The sequence below is a fragment of the Phacochoerus africanus genome, chromosome 4 (assembly GCF_016906955.1).
Source record: "Phacochoerus africanus isolate WHEZ1 chromosome 4, ROS_Pafr_v1, whole genome shotgun sequence".
In the NCBI taxonomy this organism is placed as follows: Eukaryota; Metazoa; Chordata; class Mammalia; order Artiodactyla; family Suidae; genus Phacochoerus; species Phacochoerus africanus.
Window position 1 is genome coordinate 29,321,574 of NC_062547.1, and position 17,948 is coordinate 29,339,521.

The 17,948-nt window shown below is 38.5% G+C and overlaps 1 protein-coding gene across 1 annotated transcript in view; it reads left to right on the plus strand.

Moving 5' to 3' along the window:
• The window catches only part of CSTF3 (cleavage stimulation factor subunit 3), an 81,685-nt gene extending 64,514 nt beyond the window's left edge, over window positions 1-17,171 (plus strand). The window contains exons 10-21 of the mRNA XM_047776044.1: window positions 674-836; window positions 2,860-2,969; window positions 3,979-4,095; window positions 4,350-4,424; window positions 6,287-6,430; window positions 7,017-7,119; window positions 10,515-10,584; window positions 12,294-12,489; window positions 14,703-14,856; window positions 15,707-15,801; window positions 15,948-16,008; window positions 16,452-17,171. Of these exons, the coding sequence (XP_047632000.1) occupies window positions 674-836; window positions 2,860-2,969; window positions 3,979-4,095; window positions 4,350-4,424; window positions 6,287-6,430; window positions 7,017-7,119; window positions 10,515-10,584; window positions 12,294-12,489; window positions 14,703-14,856; window positions 15,707-15,801; window positions 15,948-16,008; window positions 16,452-16,654 (1,491 nt within the window). The 3' untranslated portion in view covers window positions 16,655-17,171. The remainder of the gene's footprint in view (window positions 1-673; window positions 837-2,859; window positions 2,970-3,978; window positions 4,096-4,349; window positions 4,425-6,286; window positions 6,431-7,016; window positions 7,120-10,514; window positions 10,585-12,293; window positions 12,490-14,702; window positions 14,857-15,706; window positions 15,802-15,947; window positions 16,009-16,451) is intronic.
• Window positions 17,172-17,948: the final 777 nt, after the last annotated feature.

Below are 17,948 nucleotides of genomic sequence, written 5' to 3' on the forward strand. Positions count from 1 at the left end.
TAAAGACAGTTAATTCCAATGTCTGAGCAGATGATATATTTGAAATGAAATACCTCTTTACAGACATTTTAAAGGACAAATAGAATAAATCAAGTTTAGAAGATAGTATTTATTTTAAAAAGAGATAGAGGTCATTGAGATTAAGTTCTGCCTAAAGTTGATCAAGTAGTTGTTATCTGTGCCCCCTGTCTGCTCATACATACCTGAATACTCTACTACCCTGTGGTCTAAAGACATAACTGTCAAGACAGAGTTTTGTCTTGTGTACATATCTTTCCATTTATTGACACTTTTAGACATTAGGGAAAATAGCCTAATACTACAAACTATTGAAATTTTAAAAGACATATTTCTCCAGAGATGGTAGTAATACTGCCACCAGATCATCAGTCATGTTGATCTGTCAATGACTCTGTCCTAGAGAGTGACTTCCTACATCACCTGCAGAAGGGGCCCAGGGTGTTCTGTTTACCTAGTCATGGGAACCTGTTCTTAGATACATATCTACATAGCTCTTATTTTTCTCTGTGCTATTCACTTTTAGGTTATATTAATAAAGTAGTATTTGGAAAAAATAGTCATTTGGAATAAAGTATTCCAAACTGATCAACTCCATTCCATGTATCTTAGTTGTTCCTGGACTACCACTGAATTCTAAATGCTTATTGTCTAGGAGTATGAGACAGTAATGAAAGGTTTGGATCGAAATGCTCCTTCAGTACCTCCTCAGAATACCCCTCAAGAAGCTCAGCAGGTGGATATGTGGAAGAAATACATACAATGGGAAAAGAGCAACCCTCTTCGTACAGAAGATCAGACCCTTATAACTAAAAGAGGTAACAAGATTAACCCTCCTGGGACCCCAACTGTATGTATATTAGGCCGCTTGATATTAACCTATAGGTTACTGAGGCGGTTTTTTTAACCCCCAGTCATTTTTTCTCATATTCTTCAGAGTCAGTAATTTCTATAGATCTGTTTCCATGCTCACTGACCTTTGTTTTATCATATCCAATATGCAGGTGAGGCCATCTAATGAATTCTTCATTGCAAATATTTTACTTTTTAAAAAGTTCTATATATTTTTATTCTAGGAATTTCTGTACTTTCTATAGTTTCTTTTTATAGTTTTTCTTTTCCTGTTGAGATTCCATGGTCATTACCATCTTTTTCTTTACATCCTTGAACATATATATATAACAACATAAAATCCTCACCTGTTAAACTTCAACATCTGGGCCATTATGGTGTTGGTTTCTTTTCCTCTTGATTGTGGATCCCATTTTTTTGTATTGTCACAAGCCTAGACATTTAAATTTTTTTTTGAATTTTTGCACATTATACAGATATGTTAATGATACATAGTAAAAACTGGATTCTGTTATCCTCCAAAGAATATTGAGTTTTATTTTAGCAGGGAGTTAAATTACTGGCAAATCACCTGGACCTTGTGGAGGCTTGAGTTTACATTGTTACGGTGAATCTGTGTTAGTGGCCTTTATCTCATGATAAAACTCTTAGTCCTGGGATATATAGTCATTACTCCCAAGACATGATGGAAAGTTCATGGCGTTCAAACCCTCTTAACTTGATGGGACTCAGGTTCCAAACTTGGTCTCTATTACGGTGAGTGGCGGGTGAGATATCTATTCAGCTCCTTTGGCTTTGCTTTCTGCTTGGGTTCTTTGGTAATCTTTCCTGTGTATGTCTATCTTAGAGTCAGTTAAAGATTTATGGGCATTTATGTCCAGATTTTCAGGCTCCACCCTCTGTGGCTTTCTTTTGGTGTTTTCCTCCCTTAATTCGCAGCTGCCCTTGTAACCCAGAACTACCTGTTACTTAAGCCAAACCAATATGACTTAAGCATTTAACTTGAGTTCTAGCTATTCCAGAATATACACACACAGCTGTGCACTTGAGAAGAAAAGCCATCTTAAATGTGGATCTCACCTAGTGTGATTCTTATTTTTTACGGGCTCATTCCTTTCCAGTTTCTTTTTCTTTTGGTCATTCTCTGGTGCCTTTAAATAATTGCCTTTTGTGTTTTTCAGTTTATGATTTTTATTTTCAGGAGAGTTAGTTTGATACAGACTATTCTGCCACTGTCAGAACTAGAATTTGGAACTTTAAAAAATTTCTCAGTCTTGCCTTGTTCTCTCTTACCTGGAGGCCTTTGCAAATACCATTTTCTTTGCTGACATCATTTTTGTATCTACTCCTGTCCTTCCTGCCTCTATTTACTCTCTCATCTGACCAGATTCTATCCCTTCTTCAGATTTTGCTTAGATGTCAGTTCCTTAGTGAAGCCTTTCTTGAGTCCCTAAACTAAGTCCTACTGCTATAAGTTTTAAGAATACCCTGTACTTTCTTCATCATCATATTTATTACTTTTCATAACTACTTTCTTAATATCAGTCTGCCCAACATACTGTGACTTCTTGAGTATAGGAAGTCTTATTTACTGTTGTATTCACAATGTCTATCCCATTCCTTAGCATATAGTTGTGTTCAATAAATATTAATTTAATAAGTAATGGATGGATGGGGTTTGGGTAGATGATAATGCTTGGAATCACTAAAGCTTTTTATTTCTAATTATTATTATTATTGAGGGCCATGTCTTAGCCTAAAAATTTTAGTTGTGGAGCTCCCCTGCAGTACAGTGGGTTAAGGATCCACCATTGTCACTGTAGTGTCTTGAGTCACTGCTGTGAGGCAGGTTCAATCCTTGGCCCAGGAACTTCCACATGCTGCAAGCATGGCCAAAAAAAAAAAAAAAGGTTGTAGTTGTGGTGCTCGTATTGATAGTTTTAGAAATAATTGTTTATTCTAATTGAATGTTATGATGTCTTCCCCTAGTTATGTTTGCTTATGAACAGTGCCTCCTTGTGCTGGGCCATCACCCTGATATTTGGTATGAAGCTGCCCAGTATCTTGAGCAGTCAAGTAAACTGTTAGCAGAGAAGGGGGTGAGTATTCACTTGTTTTCCCCTTTGGGTCTTTTTATTGTTTTGGTATAGCAATAATTGGCTGAAAGTATAACACTGAATTTTGGTAATAAAGTGTAAGTGTTGAAAATTTTAATCTTATGTCACTATGATTCTTGGTGATGCTCTTTATATGATAAGACTGTCTTAGTCAGAATTAAAGGATAGTGGCTCTTTGCAGTTCCCTTGTGGCTCAGCAGGTTAAAGATCCGGCATTGTCACTGCTGTGGCTCATTACCACAGTGGTGCAGGTTCGATCCCTGGCCCAGGGAACTTCCACATGCTGCAACTGCAGCCAAAAACATAGTGTTTCTTTTTTAATGTATTAAAGTGATGAATCACATAGAATACCGTATGATTCTTCTTTATGTTAAAATAATGGAAGAAGAGGAGTTTCTATTGTGTCTCAGCAGGTTGAGAACTGAGTAGTATCCTTGAGGATGTGGGTTCAATCCCTAGCCTCACTCACTGGGTTAAAGATCCAATGTTCCTGTGGTTGTGGCATAGGCCAGCAGCTCCGATTTAACCCCTAGCCTAGGAATTTCCATATGCCACAGGTGCGGCCCTAATGAAATAAAATATAAAATAAAACAAGAAATCTTTGGATTTTTTTTTTTTTTTTTTTGGTCTTTTTAGGGCCGCACTTGCAGCATATGGAGGTTCCAGGCTAGGGGTCTAATCGGAGCTGTTGCCGCTGGCCTACGCCCAAGCCATAGCAACGCCAGATTGGAGCCGCGTCTGTGACCTACACCACAGCTCACGGCAACACCAGATCCTTAATCCACTGAGCAAGGCCAGGGATCAAACCACAACCTCATGGTTCCTAGTCGGATTCCTTTCTGCTGTGCCACGATGGGAACTCCCGAAATCTTTGGAGTTTTTTAAGAATTCAGAAATACGTATGTGTCCATAGGTACATACATAGGAGTGTGTGTTTTATTCTTTCAGTTATATTAAAATTTTGTAAGTGGGCTTTCTTTTTTTATCCTAGGATATGAATAATGCCAAATTATTTAGCGATGAAGCTGCTAATATATATGAAAGAGCCATAAGCACTTTATTAAAGAAGAATATGCTTCTTTATTTTGCATATGCAGATTATGAAGAGGTGAGTTAAAATATTTAGAACTTTCTTGTAATTAAATGTTTTTACTGCAGCCGTGAATTTTTTTTTCTGACTGCTTCTTTGCCAGACATATTACTTTTGGAAGACAGACAATGCAAAATGAATAGTTACTAGTCCTTAGCCCATTATATATTTATGCTCATAGCAGGTGCCACTGTGGGTACAGCCTCTGGATTCCTCAGAGCTCAAATGTTTATGAGTATATGTTTACATCCACTTCTTCTCTATCACCTTAGAGTCGCATGAAGTATGAGAAAGTTCACAGTATATATAATAGACTTCTGGCAATTGAGGATATTGACCCCACCTTGGTGAGTAACTACAAATCTCTTTCTCACTTTTGTTGTCTACTTTAATATAAAGTTTTTTTATTTACATAAAATTCACTGTTTTTGTTGTATAGGGAGTTCTCATGAACATGAGTCATGGGACCACCTTCACAATTAAGACACAAAACACTTCAGTCATCCTACAAAAATTCCCTCATGTGACCCCTTTGTAGTCAAACCTTCCCTGTCTCCCAAGTCCTGGCAAAAAGTGATCTGTTTTCTGCTTTTTTTGGTTTAAGTGCAGCAGTATGAAACAGCCACAGTGGGGCTTTCTGTAACACCTTCCATGTGAGCATGGTTTGAATACCACATAATTGTTGTTTAACAAATATTTCTTTTTAGATAAATGGAGGCAGGGGAAACCGATATTCTTAGAAGCAATTGGACAGGGAGTCACCTGAGTTACTGCAGAAGTGCAGTGGAGCCCTTTCAATGGGAGAGGAAGGGAACAGGCCAGTGTGTTGGGGCCCTAGACCCTTCTGCCTCAAGTCAGCTACAGCTGTACTCCGTTTTTGTTTATCTTGGGATTCCATTGCTCTAATTATTTGCATTTAGTCCTCATTTTAAAATTGAAACTGATCTGTGCTATGCACTGTGCTAGATTCTAGCATTATATGACAAATAAAATAAAATTCCTTTCCTCAAGGAACTCCTATCTCATTAGCCAGCCTATCCATCTGTCAAAACTAGGCAACATAGTTTGACATCATCAAAACTGGGCATTTTAGGACCCTGCTCATAGTCATCCTGCCTATAGTCCAGAGATATTTGTTCATTGAACAGGTATTGCATACTCATCATGTGTTGGGTACTTGGTAGCTGCTAAGTATAAAATGGCTCATAAACAGTTTATTGATAAAGTTATATATATATTTCTTTTTCTTTCCTGCTTTTTAGGGCCACACGCATAGCATATGGAAATTCCCAAGCTGGGGGTCTAATCCAAGCTATAGATGCTGGCCTACGCCACAGCCACAGCAACACACCCCAGGATCCGAGCCGAGTCTGTGACCTACACCACAGCTCACAGCAGTGCCGGATCCTTAACCCACCAAGCGAAGGCCAGGGATTGAATCCGTATCCTCATGGACACTAAGTCAGATTCATCTCCGCTGCCGCACAACGGGAACTCCTAACGTGGTCTTTAGATACTATAGTAAATCAAGAAAGGAGTTCCTGCTGGTCCAGTGGGTTGGGGATAAGGCGTTGCTGCCACAGTGGCGTGGGTTGCAGATACGGTTTGGATTTGATACCTGGCCCAAGAACTTGTATATGCCATGAGTGCAGCCAAAAATGAGGAGGGAAAAGAAAGAGGGAGGGAGGGAAGGAAGGAAGGAAGGAAGGAAGGAAGGAAGGAAGGAGGGAGAGAGAGAAAAAGAAAGAAAGAAAGAATTAAATATATACTGTTAAACATACTTGTATTAGATCAAACCTTGAATTTTCTGGGTGTTGGCTTTCCTTAGTGGAGTGTTTTCTCATATTTTCACTTTTATTCCTTCCTTAAGATTTAATATGCATGTTCTGGAATTAGATCATTAATGATGATTGCAAAACCTTGTGAATATACTAAAAACCATTGAATTATACATTTAAAGGGTGAATTTTGTGCTATGGGAATTATATCTCAATTTAAAAAATTAATTTGTATAAATCTTCAGTACTAGAAAAATTTTGCTTGTGGATTTAAATGGTGCACTATCTGTAATCTTACTTTTTGATTTCTTGGGTAATCACGATTGCTTTCTTATATAGCAAACATGTTAGTATAGAATAAAGTGAGCCTAAACTGGATGCTACAGGATCACATTCTGCCTAATGTGTAGAAAACATACTTTTTTGCATAGGTATATATCCAATATATGAAATTTGCAAGAAGAGCAGAAGGTATCAAATCTGGAAGAATGATATTTAAAAAAGCAAGAGAAGATACCAGAACCCGCCACCATGTCTATGTTACTGCAGCACTCATGGAGTATTATTGTAGTAAGGTAGGTGCTGAAAATATAAAGGTGAAATAATTTCCTGCATTTGAGATACACTAATTAAAAGAAAGGCAGGCAACTGTTACTATTTTCCATCATTAATCTTTTTAGTTTTTTTGTTATTCTTTTAGCACCACAACTGCAGCATATGGAAGTTCTCAGGCTAGGGGTCAAGTTGGAGCCACAGCCATAGCCACAGCTCATGGTAATGCCGGACCCTTAACCCACTGAGGCCAGGGATTGAACCTCTGTCCTCACGGATACTCCTCAGGCTTGTTACTGCTGAGCCACGATGGGAACTCCCTGTCGTTAATCTTTAATTGCTCCATATCATAAAGGAGGCCTAGTGTATCTGTGTAAAATTATTACATGGAGCATCATTCATATCCCCACTGGCTGCTAAGAGATACCTTTTTAAACTCCACATTTCTGAATCTAAATCCCCTTGAATAGTTTTTAGCTCTGAAATTTTTATTTAACATGATTTTAATCTCCATTTTAATTCTTAATGTATTTTGTCATATTTAGGCATTGTAGTTTTAATTCTTTGAGAATCTTGTTTGAGGGAAATCAGTACTTTCTTTATTTCTAGGACAAGTCTGTTGCCTTTAAGATTTTTGAGCTGGGCTTAAAGAAATATGGAGACATTCCAGAGTATGTCCTGGCCTATATTGACTATCTTTCTCATCTCAATGGTAAGTAGATCCTCATCTGTAATGGTTACTCAGTATTAAACCATCAATGTCATTCTCTGTAATTGTTGCTGGGCTTTTTTCCTTCTCACATGTTTTATAATTCTGTCATTACACTAGAACCAGGCACTTGATAGGCACTCAAGAAATATCTGTGGGCCAACTATGAATTTATACTTATTGAGTAAAAAAAGTTGATGCCTTTTCACTCTGAAAACTGGTCTTTAATTCAGCATCAAAGTCCCAACAGTAGTTGGATAAAGCCACAAATCTCTAGCTACCAAAACTCAAAGATGCTCAAGTAGCAAAGTAAAATGTTTCGAGGCTACTGGGGAAGAAATTTCAGAAATATTATGTTTATGAGCTTCTTTATTTTTCTATTTTGTTATTATAATAATGGCCATCCTTTGTTGAGTTCCTACCCGATACGAGGCGTTGAGCTAAAGAAGTCATATGCATATATCTCATGTAACCACAGTCCAGAATGTGGTTGACTAAGATGATCTGGTATAAAAATTGATTTAAGAAGGAAATATAAAGTTATATGTGATGTTAAGTGAGGATAAAATCTGATGCCAGCATTACTGTCTTCTAAAATTGGTGTCTTTGTTATCCATCCACCCATCTATCCATCATTTATTCATTACCTTTTGATAAGTAAGGTCTGGAAATACAAAGGTGAATAGAATTCCATTCTTACCCTCAGAGCATTCTCCTGGAGGAATCAAATGGGTAAACATAATTGCACCATCATTTGGTTCTTAAGTGTGGCGTAGATCCTGGGGTTAGGTGTATAATCTTGTTTCAGATTTCTCATCTGCAGAATGGTCATAATAAGAGTACCTTATATAGGGTTGTTGAAAGAATTAAATGAATTTTTGCATGTGTTTGGCTTAATATGGAAAGTGGTAAGCACACAATAAATGCAAACTGTTTAAGGTGATGGTAGCAATCATGAAAAAAATGCTAAATTCCATAATAAAGCCCTGAATGAATTACTTTGAAAGCAGAGAGTATAATCTAAGTTCTAGAGTTGTGTTTTACAATTATGGTAGCCTCTGGGTGACTAAGTTTTGAGCATTTGAAGCATGGGTAGGCCAAAATGAGATGTAGTGTAAGCATAAAATACGTAACCAGATATTAAAGAGTTTGTAGGAAAAAAAAACAATAATTTTTAATATTGATTGCCTGTTGAAATGATAATTTAGATACATTGGGGTAAGTAAAATACATTAAAAATAATTTTCACTTGTTTTTATTCTTTTTTTTTTTTTTTTGTCTTTGTTGTTGTTGCTATTTCTTGGGCCGCTCCTGCGGCATATGGAGGTTCCCAGGCTAGGGGTTGAATCGGAGCTGTAGCCACCGGCCTACGCCAGAGACACAGCCGGCCTACGCCAGAGCCACAGCAACGTGGGATCCGAGCCGCGTCTGCAACCTACACCACAGCTCACGGCAACGCCGGATCGTTAACCCACTGAGCAAGGGCAGGGACCGAACCCGCAACCTCATGGTTCCTAGTCGGATTCGTTAACCACTGCGCCACAACGGGAACTCCTGTTTTTATTCTTTTAAATGTGGCCAGCAGAAAATTTCAATTATTGGACAGTGTTGTTCTAGAGAGTGAGAGCAGGGAACATGAGATGGGTCTTGAAGGATAAGCAATAGTTATGCAGGTAAAGATACAGGGAAATGCATTATTCCAAGCAGAGAACACAGCACATAATAAACAGTGGAAAGTTATGTGGAATGGCAAAAAGTGTTGGAAGCCAAGTTTGGAATAAAGCTAAAAGAATAAAATGCAAGATTTACGCATTTTTTAAGTACAGTATGTTAAAGATGAAAGCTATGAATATGGTGCCATTTTCTTTGATACATGTAATCTCTTTGTTTTACTTTGCGTATATGAGATGTAGTAAAACTGAACACCCACAGAGGCAGTAAAAAGACAAAACTTTTTTGTCTTTTTGCCTTTTCTAGGGCCGCTCCCGCGGCATATGGAGGTTCCCCAGGCTAGGGGTCCAGTCGGAGCTGTAGCCGCCGGCCTATGCCAGGGCCACAGCGACACAGGATCTGAGCCGTGTCTGCGACCTACACCACAGCTCACGGCAACACCGCATCCTTAACCCACTGAGCAAGGCCAGGGATCGAACCTGCAACCTCATGGTTCCTAGTCAGATTCGTTAACCACTGCACCACAACGGGAACTCCTCTGCTAGATTTTTTAAAAACAATTTTATTGAGTAATAATTTATATACCGTAAGTGCACCCATTTAAGATATACAGTTCAAAGAGTGTTAGTAAATTTACCACTGGATTTCTAAATTTTAATAGATCCCTAAAAGCTTAGCAAGAAATGTCATTTTCTAACTTCTAGCTACAGAGGACCTCCTGAGACTCTTAAATTTTAATCCACTTCTTTTCCATTTACATATTTATCTACCAATCTAGATATGGTACCTATACAAGAATTTATAGTGGAGTCCCCATTGTGGCGCAGCAGAAACAAATCCGACTAGGAACCATGAGGTTGCGGGTTCAATCCCTGCCCTCTCTCAGTGGGTTAATGATTTGGCGTTGCCATGAGCTGTGGTATAGGTCACAGACGTAGCTTAGATCTGGCGTGGCTGTGGCTGGCAGCTGTAGCTCCAATTCGACCCCTAGCCTGGGAACCTCCATATGCTCAGGTGTGATGCTAAAAAGCAAAAAAAAAAAAACAAAAAACAAAAAGAATTTAAAGTAGTTAAATATAGAGTAGCCCTGATGCTGCAAAAAAAAAGAATGTCAAATACCTAATTTTGAGTTCGCCTTTCTTCACATTCAGTATATTTAAAAACATCAATAATCTGATGCTTACAATGTCAACAGATATATAATTTTCATTATTTAAAAAAATGAGATAACCTGATTCAGATAGCACGTTATAAATTATTTGACATTACAACTACACTGTACTATAGGAGGGCTGAATTAGAGGTGAAGAGACCTGGCCTTTATTTATGGCTCTTATTACTCAGTAACAGTGAGCCAGATCCTTTTTTTTTTTTTTTTTTTTGGCCATCCTGTGGCACATGGAGTTCCTTGGCCAGGGGTCAGATCTGAGCCGCAGATGCAACCTATTGCCACAGTCGTGGCAACACCAGAATCTTTAACCCACTGTATGGGGTGGTGATCGAACCTGCATCCTGGCACTGCAGAGGTGATGCTGATCCCAGTGTGCCACAGAGGGATCTCCTCACGTTATCTTTTTGAACCTCAAGTTTCCTCATCTATAAATATTGGGTGTGATAATAGTTAACCTTTCTGCATAGGGTTTTTGTGAGGATTTAAGGAGATAATGCACTGTTTAATTGTAAAACTGAATTTTAAAAAATATTTAAAATATTTTTTAACATTCTAGAGGACAATAATACCCGAGTTTTGTTTGAACGAGTTTTAACATCTGGGAGTCTTCCTCCTGAGAAGTCTGGGTAAGCCATTGCAAAAGTTGTTGGTTGTGTTCTAATGGCAGTTTTAATCCTTGAATTGTGGTCTATGGAATGAATGTTTGCTTGTTCAGTATAAGTTTCATGAAAAATTTCCCTTTTCTCTTCAAGTTTAATATGCAAATACCTGTGTGCAGTATTTTCACACCTGTTTATTAAGATTTGTTTTAAAAAAACCCTGCATACTGAGTTTCTCTTGTGGCTCAGCAGTAACTGGACCAGTATCCATGAGGACTTAGGTTCAATCCCTGGCCTCACTCAGTGGGTTAAGGATCTGGCATTGCTGTGAGCTGTGGTGTAGGTCGCAGATGCAACTCAGGTCTGGCATAGCTGGCAGCTACAGCTCTGATTTGACTCCTAGCCTGGGAACCTCCATGTGCCACAGGTGCAGCATTAAAAAAAAGACAAAAAACTTGCCATACTGATTATTTTGAGAGATGCCTTAGCAAGTGATTATTAAATATTTGAATATATCTTTCTATATATCCCTAGAAATTTATATGAACAAATTAGTGTTTTGAAATTTTTACTTCCTTACCTGAGAGCAAAGACTCTTAATGTATTGAAAATTTGACACATAATGTCCTTGGTTCATGCTTTTGACTCTGTCAGTTTTATCAAACACAGGAACAATGGTATAGTGGTACAGTGAAAGTAGTAAGACTTTGGAGTCTTGAATTCAAATTCCAGCTCAGGAATTCCTGTCGTGGTGCAGTGGTGAACGAATCCGACTAGGAACCATGAGGTTGAGGGTTCAATCCCTGGCCTCACTCAGTGAGTTAAGGATCTGGTGTTGCCGTGAGCTGTGGTGTAGGTCACAGATGTGGCTCGGATCCCGTGTTTCTGTGGCTGTGGTGTAGGCTGGCGGCTACAGCTCCGATTTGACCCCTAGCCTGGGAACCTCCGTGTACCTCAGGTGCAGCCTTAGAAAAGACAAAAAGAAGCAAAAACAAAAACAAATTCCAGCTCAGCCAATTATACCGTGGGCAGATTTCTTAACCTTACCAACCTTTACTTTTTGTTGAGTAGTAATAATGTCTACCAATATAGAGATTTTGCAATAGTCCTACACCTAGTATATAATAGGAAATCAATGTATTACTTAAGTACAAAGGTACTTAAGAGACATTTGAGTCTCAAGAGGTTTATTTTTGGCTGTTAGAACAGTGGTGAGGCTCAGATTGGTCCCCAGTGATCCATATTAATGGGAAAAAAAAAAAGAGCAGTCATGTTAAATTTTGAAATGTGTTTTTATTCATATGCGGCACCAAGAATGTATTCTACATTTTAATTCATGCCACTAAACAAAATAATACAGCCACGTCAATTCCAAAGAAATTGGAAATCTGTCTTGGTTCCTTTTTCAGTTCTTCTACCTAGAATTTACCATCTCTAGGATAAATATCTTTCTTATTGACCAGAAAGGATAGGAAAGTATGCTAAGTAAGAGTAAAAACTAAAAAAAAGAAAAGCCTTAAATATGGAAGTATTTAGAGTGAATGGTTATATGACTATAATTTACTTTCAAATACTTAAGGAGAAACAAGATGAAGCAAATACTACTTATTTTTCTATAGTTTGGAAATCTTTAATAAAGAGATTTTTATAATTTTTAAAAAGGGGGGAGGGAACTTGGGCTGTTTTATAAGCTCCAAGCCCAGAATAGTTAATTGATTATATTTATTTTCTTACAGAGAAATCTGGGCCCGATTTCTAGCTTTTGAAAGTAATATTGGTGATCTAGCTAGTATACTCAAAGTGGAGAAGAGACGGTTTACAGCATTCAAAGAAGAGTATGAAGGCAAAGAAACGGCCTTACTGGTAGACAGATACAAGTTCATGGATTTATATCCTTGCTCTGCAAGTGAACTAAAAGCTCTTGGGTATAAGGTATGTACTTGGGCTTATGAAATATTTAGTATCAGAAGCACTGAACAAAGTGCGAATCAGAATGAGAGTTAACAAACTTTCATTCTTTCCCTGAAATTGTCAGTTCTCTCTTATATCTTGAGGGAAGATGGAGGAAGTGGGGGGAGGGAAGAAAAACAAAAGAAAATCTGTGAATGTCGTTTGGGTTAGCTTTTTCTTCTAATAGTTCTTAAAACTGATGAGTATGTTTTGACAGGGGCTCTTAAACCAAATATAATTCCTGCTACATATTTTGTAGATATAATGAAGAAGCATTATAGCTTGTTAAATGCATAAAGTTCATTGAAGGATTTGTATCTTCAGCACCGCTTCAGTGGGGCCCTTTAAGAAATTAGCTTATCTAGGAATGGAACCCCTCTGTGGACCACTGAGTCATAAGAAAACGATTCTGGTACCTGAACTCATTCAGGCCAAGAGGAAAGATTGATGTTTATGCAGCCCCAGAAATAGCCCTTGCTAAGAAAAGGACTGTTCAGTCGTTTCTTGATTTTTCTATGACATGTGAACAAAGACCAAGATGGAAATCCAAAAGGAAGCTATATGCACAACAGTCCTTCCCCCCCGTCCCAAACCAGAGCTCTTTTTTCTTATTGAGAAACCCTTTTTCTTACAGAAGGCAGCAGTACAGAATAACTAACACGGGTGATGGTGTGAGGTACCGGGAGACGTGAGCCAGAAGGGGTTTGCCGTTCAAAAGAGACCAAAATAATAATAATAATAATAATAATAATAACCACCCCCACAACAGTCCTTTTAAGCCAACCAGCATTAGGATGTTCCTCGCCATCATTCTCCATTTCCTCACTGCCCTCCTTTAGCTCAGGTCTCACTGGTCTGGTGTCTGAGCCAGATTAAAATGGACTTTAGGCCTTTTCATTCATGGAAGCGCCAGTGTGCCAGCCCTGTATTCCTATCCTGAAGTAATGGGTTATTGCTCAGGGATGAAAAGATTCTGCTTCTGGAAAAGCCAAAGACGTTTTAAGGCTCCTTTGTGGAATTGGTAGGAAAGGCTATGACTTTGCTAAAATGAAAATGGAAATTAAGGAAGTTAATTAAAATATCTTACTACTTCTAAGTAGAACTACTTAAATATGAATTTTCCATCTTTTATTTCTGTTTCTACTCTTTTGTTTATTTGGGAATTATTATGCTTCTGTGTGCACATAAGTGAGAGAGAAAAAGGACCAAAAAAAAAAAATAAAATAAAGGCAATTCCCAATGGGCCTACTCATTTAGATATGCCATCAACTGCATATGAGCAAGTTTTGAGAACATGAAATTCTCTTATGTCTCTTGATGGTTGCAAAGAGGCTCTTTTGGTTCTAGGCAGGCATACTGACACCAGTTACCTGTAGCAGAGGAAGCTCCCTGGGAGAAGGCCTCTCTAATAGGTAGCATGTTGCTCCCTTGACATCTCTCTCAGCCCTAGTAGGCACTGCTGGAATGCTGAAAAGAAAGACTGGATGGGTAAGGAAGCCAGAGAGGCCTGTGCTCTCAGCTCCTCTACTTTTTAGCCATATACCTCGGAGACAGCAGACCCTCTTTGAGTGTCCGTCTCATCTATAAAATGGAGATGTTACTATTTCCCTCCGCAGAGAGGGAAAAAATGGCAAATATTGTCTGACAAATAGTGGCTGCTTCAACAAACACCTCTCCCCTGTAACAGTATGTTGGGAGTAACTTTTCATTTCATTAGCAAAATCCTATTAGTGTAAGTGACAAGCTTTATGTTTGCTTTTATGAAATAGCACCTCACTTAATCCAGTATCTTCACTTAAAGAATCTGCTAGATGATGTTCAATTTTAGTGGAAGGGAAAGATCAGAAAAATACCTAATAAGACTGCAGATTTTCTTCCAAATTACCCCACCTATACCTGGTCTCTATTTACCTACAAAAACTTGTATCTATCCTACAAATGTCCTACCTGTCGACACTTAGTCTAATGATTCTTATTGAGGGTTGGGGTAAGCTTATGAAATGCCAAGTCTTTAGAGCTTTTTGGCTTTCCTTGTTGAGTATTTAACCATCATGGACGTTCTCACTTATCTCTCTCCATACTCTCTGTGGTTTTAACCTGGTTATTCACAGCGTATCCTCAAGATTGTAAAGCTGCACAGTTATACTCTATAAGTCCCTTTTTAGGTTTAGGATTCTTCTGTTCTGCATTTTCAGGATGTCTCCCGTGCTAAGCTAGCAGCTATAATTCCAGACCCAGTTGTAGCTCCTTCTATAGTGCCTGTTCTGAAAGATGAAGTGGATAGAAAACCAGAATACCCTAAACCAGACACTCAGCAGATGATTCCATTTCAGCCACGACATTTAGCACGTAAGCCATGACTTCAGATCCAGTACTGAGATCTCAGTTGGTTGGTTGGTTTAAATCCAGAGGTGTGGGGGGCAAAATAATGTGACCTTTCCATTGTAGGTTAATTATTAGACCAGGGTCATTATGTATGATAAGTGGTTTGGCTATAGTCTTTGAACCAAGATGAGTTCAAAATGTCTTGGAGTTCCCTGGTTGCCTAGTGGTTAAGGACTTGGTGTTGTCACTGCTGTGACTCGGGTCACTCCTGTGCGTGAGTTGACTCCCAGGCCTAGGAACTTCTGTGTGCTGTGTGCATGGCCAAAAAGAAAGAAGAAAAAAAACCAAAACACCTCATTGATCCAGACTGCAGTAATCCATTTTGGCAGTGATACTTAAGACAGTTTTCAGAAATGCTGCTACATACAGACTATCTGCACAACTGGAAACTTACTTTGGTGATGTTATTTTGTATTGTTTATACTTACTAATTGGTAGTAGCCCCTATGGATTCTTTTGGAACAAGTCCATTATGATTAAATATGTTACTATAGAACTGATTTTAATGGGATTGCTGAAAAAATGACTTGTGAGGCTGAGGCATGATCTTTGACAAAAACTGACTAGCTCAGCCCCTGGACTGTCTTACGCAGAGTCACTTGTTTACTTTTCTGCTTCCCAGGGCCATGGGGTTGAGACTGCTTTCACTGTCTCACCCGCCTGAGTTTGGTCAAACATGCAAGAGCACTAAACACATTTTAAAGTGTCCAGAACAAAGCAAGATAAAGACCATATTTATGTACAAATTACTTATTTTAGTTCTTGTATGTATAGAAATTCTTCGATCACACTAGATTCCTACTTTCTCTTACAGCTCCAGGTTTACACCCTGTCCCTGGTGGAGTGTTCCCAGTACCACCTGCAGCAGTTGTTTTAATGAAACTTCTCCCTCCTCCTATTTGTTTCCAGGTTTGTTCACTATTTTCATGATAGATATTTGCTCTACGGGTAATTATAGTAATTGTGTGCTGTTTTTCTTGGATCGTGGGAAATATAAAGTAGAGCTATTAACTTGTCACATTATTGGGGATTAAATTTTCTTTGTATCAAAATAGGGTCCTTTTGTACAAGTGGATGAATTGATGGAAATTTTCCGAAGATGCAAGATACCAAATAGTAAGTGATGAGGCTCATTTTTTGAGGGAAATTCACATTGTTTTTTAGAGTGGAATTCACATTGTTGTCTCCTAGGCAGGAGAGATTATCGTTCTTTGCCACTGAAGTTTCCAGAACCACCTGGCCATCTTGCAGAAGTACACTGAAACCTAGGAGGGACTCAAACCCTCTTTGGCACAGAGAGGCTTGTTCATATTCTAATTCTACTATGAAAAATGTCATTAAAAGCTTATCTTTTCTATTCATGTGAACATGCACTATCAGATATGGCTTATGAAAATAATTTTATTAATTTAACAGCAGCTCTTTTAACTATGTAGTATCCCATGCTTTGCTCCTAGCAGGCTATAAATTATTATACTAAGCATAAGCTACCCAAAGTAGTACCCAGTCCCAGTCTTCTGAACGTCCTCCAATAGTCCTTTTTTGTTCTGCTTCAACAGCAGTTGAAGAGGCTGTGAGGATCATTACTGGAGGAGCCCCCGAGCTGGCTGTGGAAGGCAATGGCCCGGTGGAAAGTAATGCAGTGCTCACCAAGGCTGTCAAAAGGCCCAACGAGGATTCAGATGAAGATGAGGAGAAGGGGGCTGTCGTCCCTCCCGTTCATGACATTTACAGAGCGAGGCAGCAGAAGCGGATTCGGTGAAGCAGGCACAGAACGTGCCTCTGAAGGAAAACTCTTTATCCAGGATTCCTTTTGCCTCTTAAGTCATATGTTTCAAAGAGACAATGCTTTGTTACAAGGTTCTTGGAAACAAAGTTGTATTGTCATTGGTGCCTCTGTCATATGGTTCTTGAGAAAAACCAACCAACCAACCTATGTGAATTTTAGGACTGGGAACAGACCTATGCTCTAAGCAAAATTAGGTTTTCAAGAATGTGAGAACAGTGCAAAATAACCACCACATTTTGTTCCCTCTTCAAGGGTGTCTTGTATGTACCACTTGAAGACTTGAGGGTTTTCAACAGTTTTATTTTAAAAACTGGATGGCTTATGATTGTAGAGCATTTTATCACATTTTCTGAAAACAGCTGTTCTTGGTTTGCTTATGTAGAGTCCTGCCTTATTGTTTGTTTTATTTATGGCAGAATGTATGAAATCGGTTTTGTAGTTTAAAATTTTAAAACAATCCTTTAAAACAATAAAAGGATCTCAAAAAAAGTCGTATCTCCTGCTGCTGCTTTCATTTAGGTTTTATTTAAAATAGCTACTTAGGTTATGCAGCCAATACCATTTAAAAAAAAAGTGTCAACAGGACTTCCTGTTGTGGCGCAGTGGGTTAAGAACCTAAGTATCCATGATAATGTGGGTTTGATCCCTGGCCTTGCTCAGTGGGTTAAAGGATCCAGAGTTGCTGCAAGCTGTGATGTAGGCTGTGTATGTGGCTCAGATCTGGTGTGGCTGTGGCGTAGGCCAGCAGCTGCAGCTCCAATACAACCCCTAGCCTGGGAACTCTGCAAGTTCACCCCTAAAAAGCAAAAATAAAAGTGTCAACAATATAAGGAAAAATTACCTTATGTTTACTGTGCACACATTTAGCTGTTGTCCTGCTGGTCTTTTCTGCTACTATTTGAAAACATAAAGGATCCATTTTCAAGAGGCAAATTAAACATTTTAGAAATCCTCAAGTATGTGAGTGCATTTTCCCCAAATTAAATCTGAGAAAGACTGAGATATTTTATCCTTCTTTTAAAGCAACAAAAGTTTGGTAATTCCTTTAATTACTGTCTTACTCTCCCATAAATATATTTCAAAAGGTGCTTAGCATTCAGGAACATTTTTCTTCATCAGCTAAACAAAAATAGCATTAAAGAAAACTACAGCCAAGTAACTATAACTAAAATCTACTAACTACAGTGAGCAAAAGCTTACCATGCAAATTAAGTCAAAGAACTAAGTTTTGTTCTTTGTTAGCAACATTACCTCCTAAAGACTCATT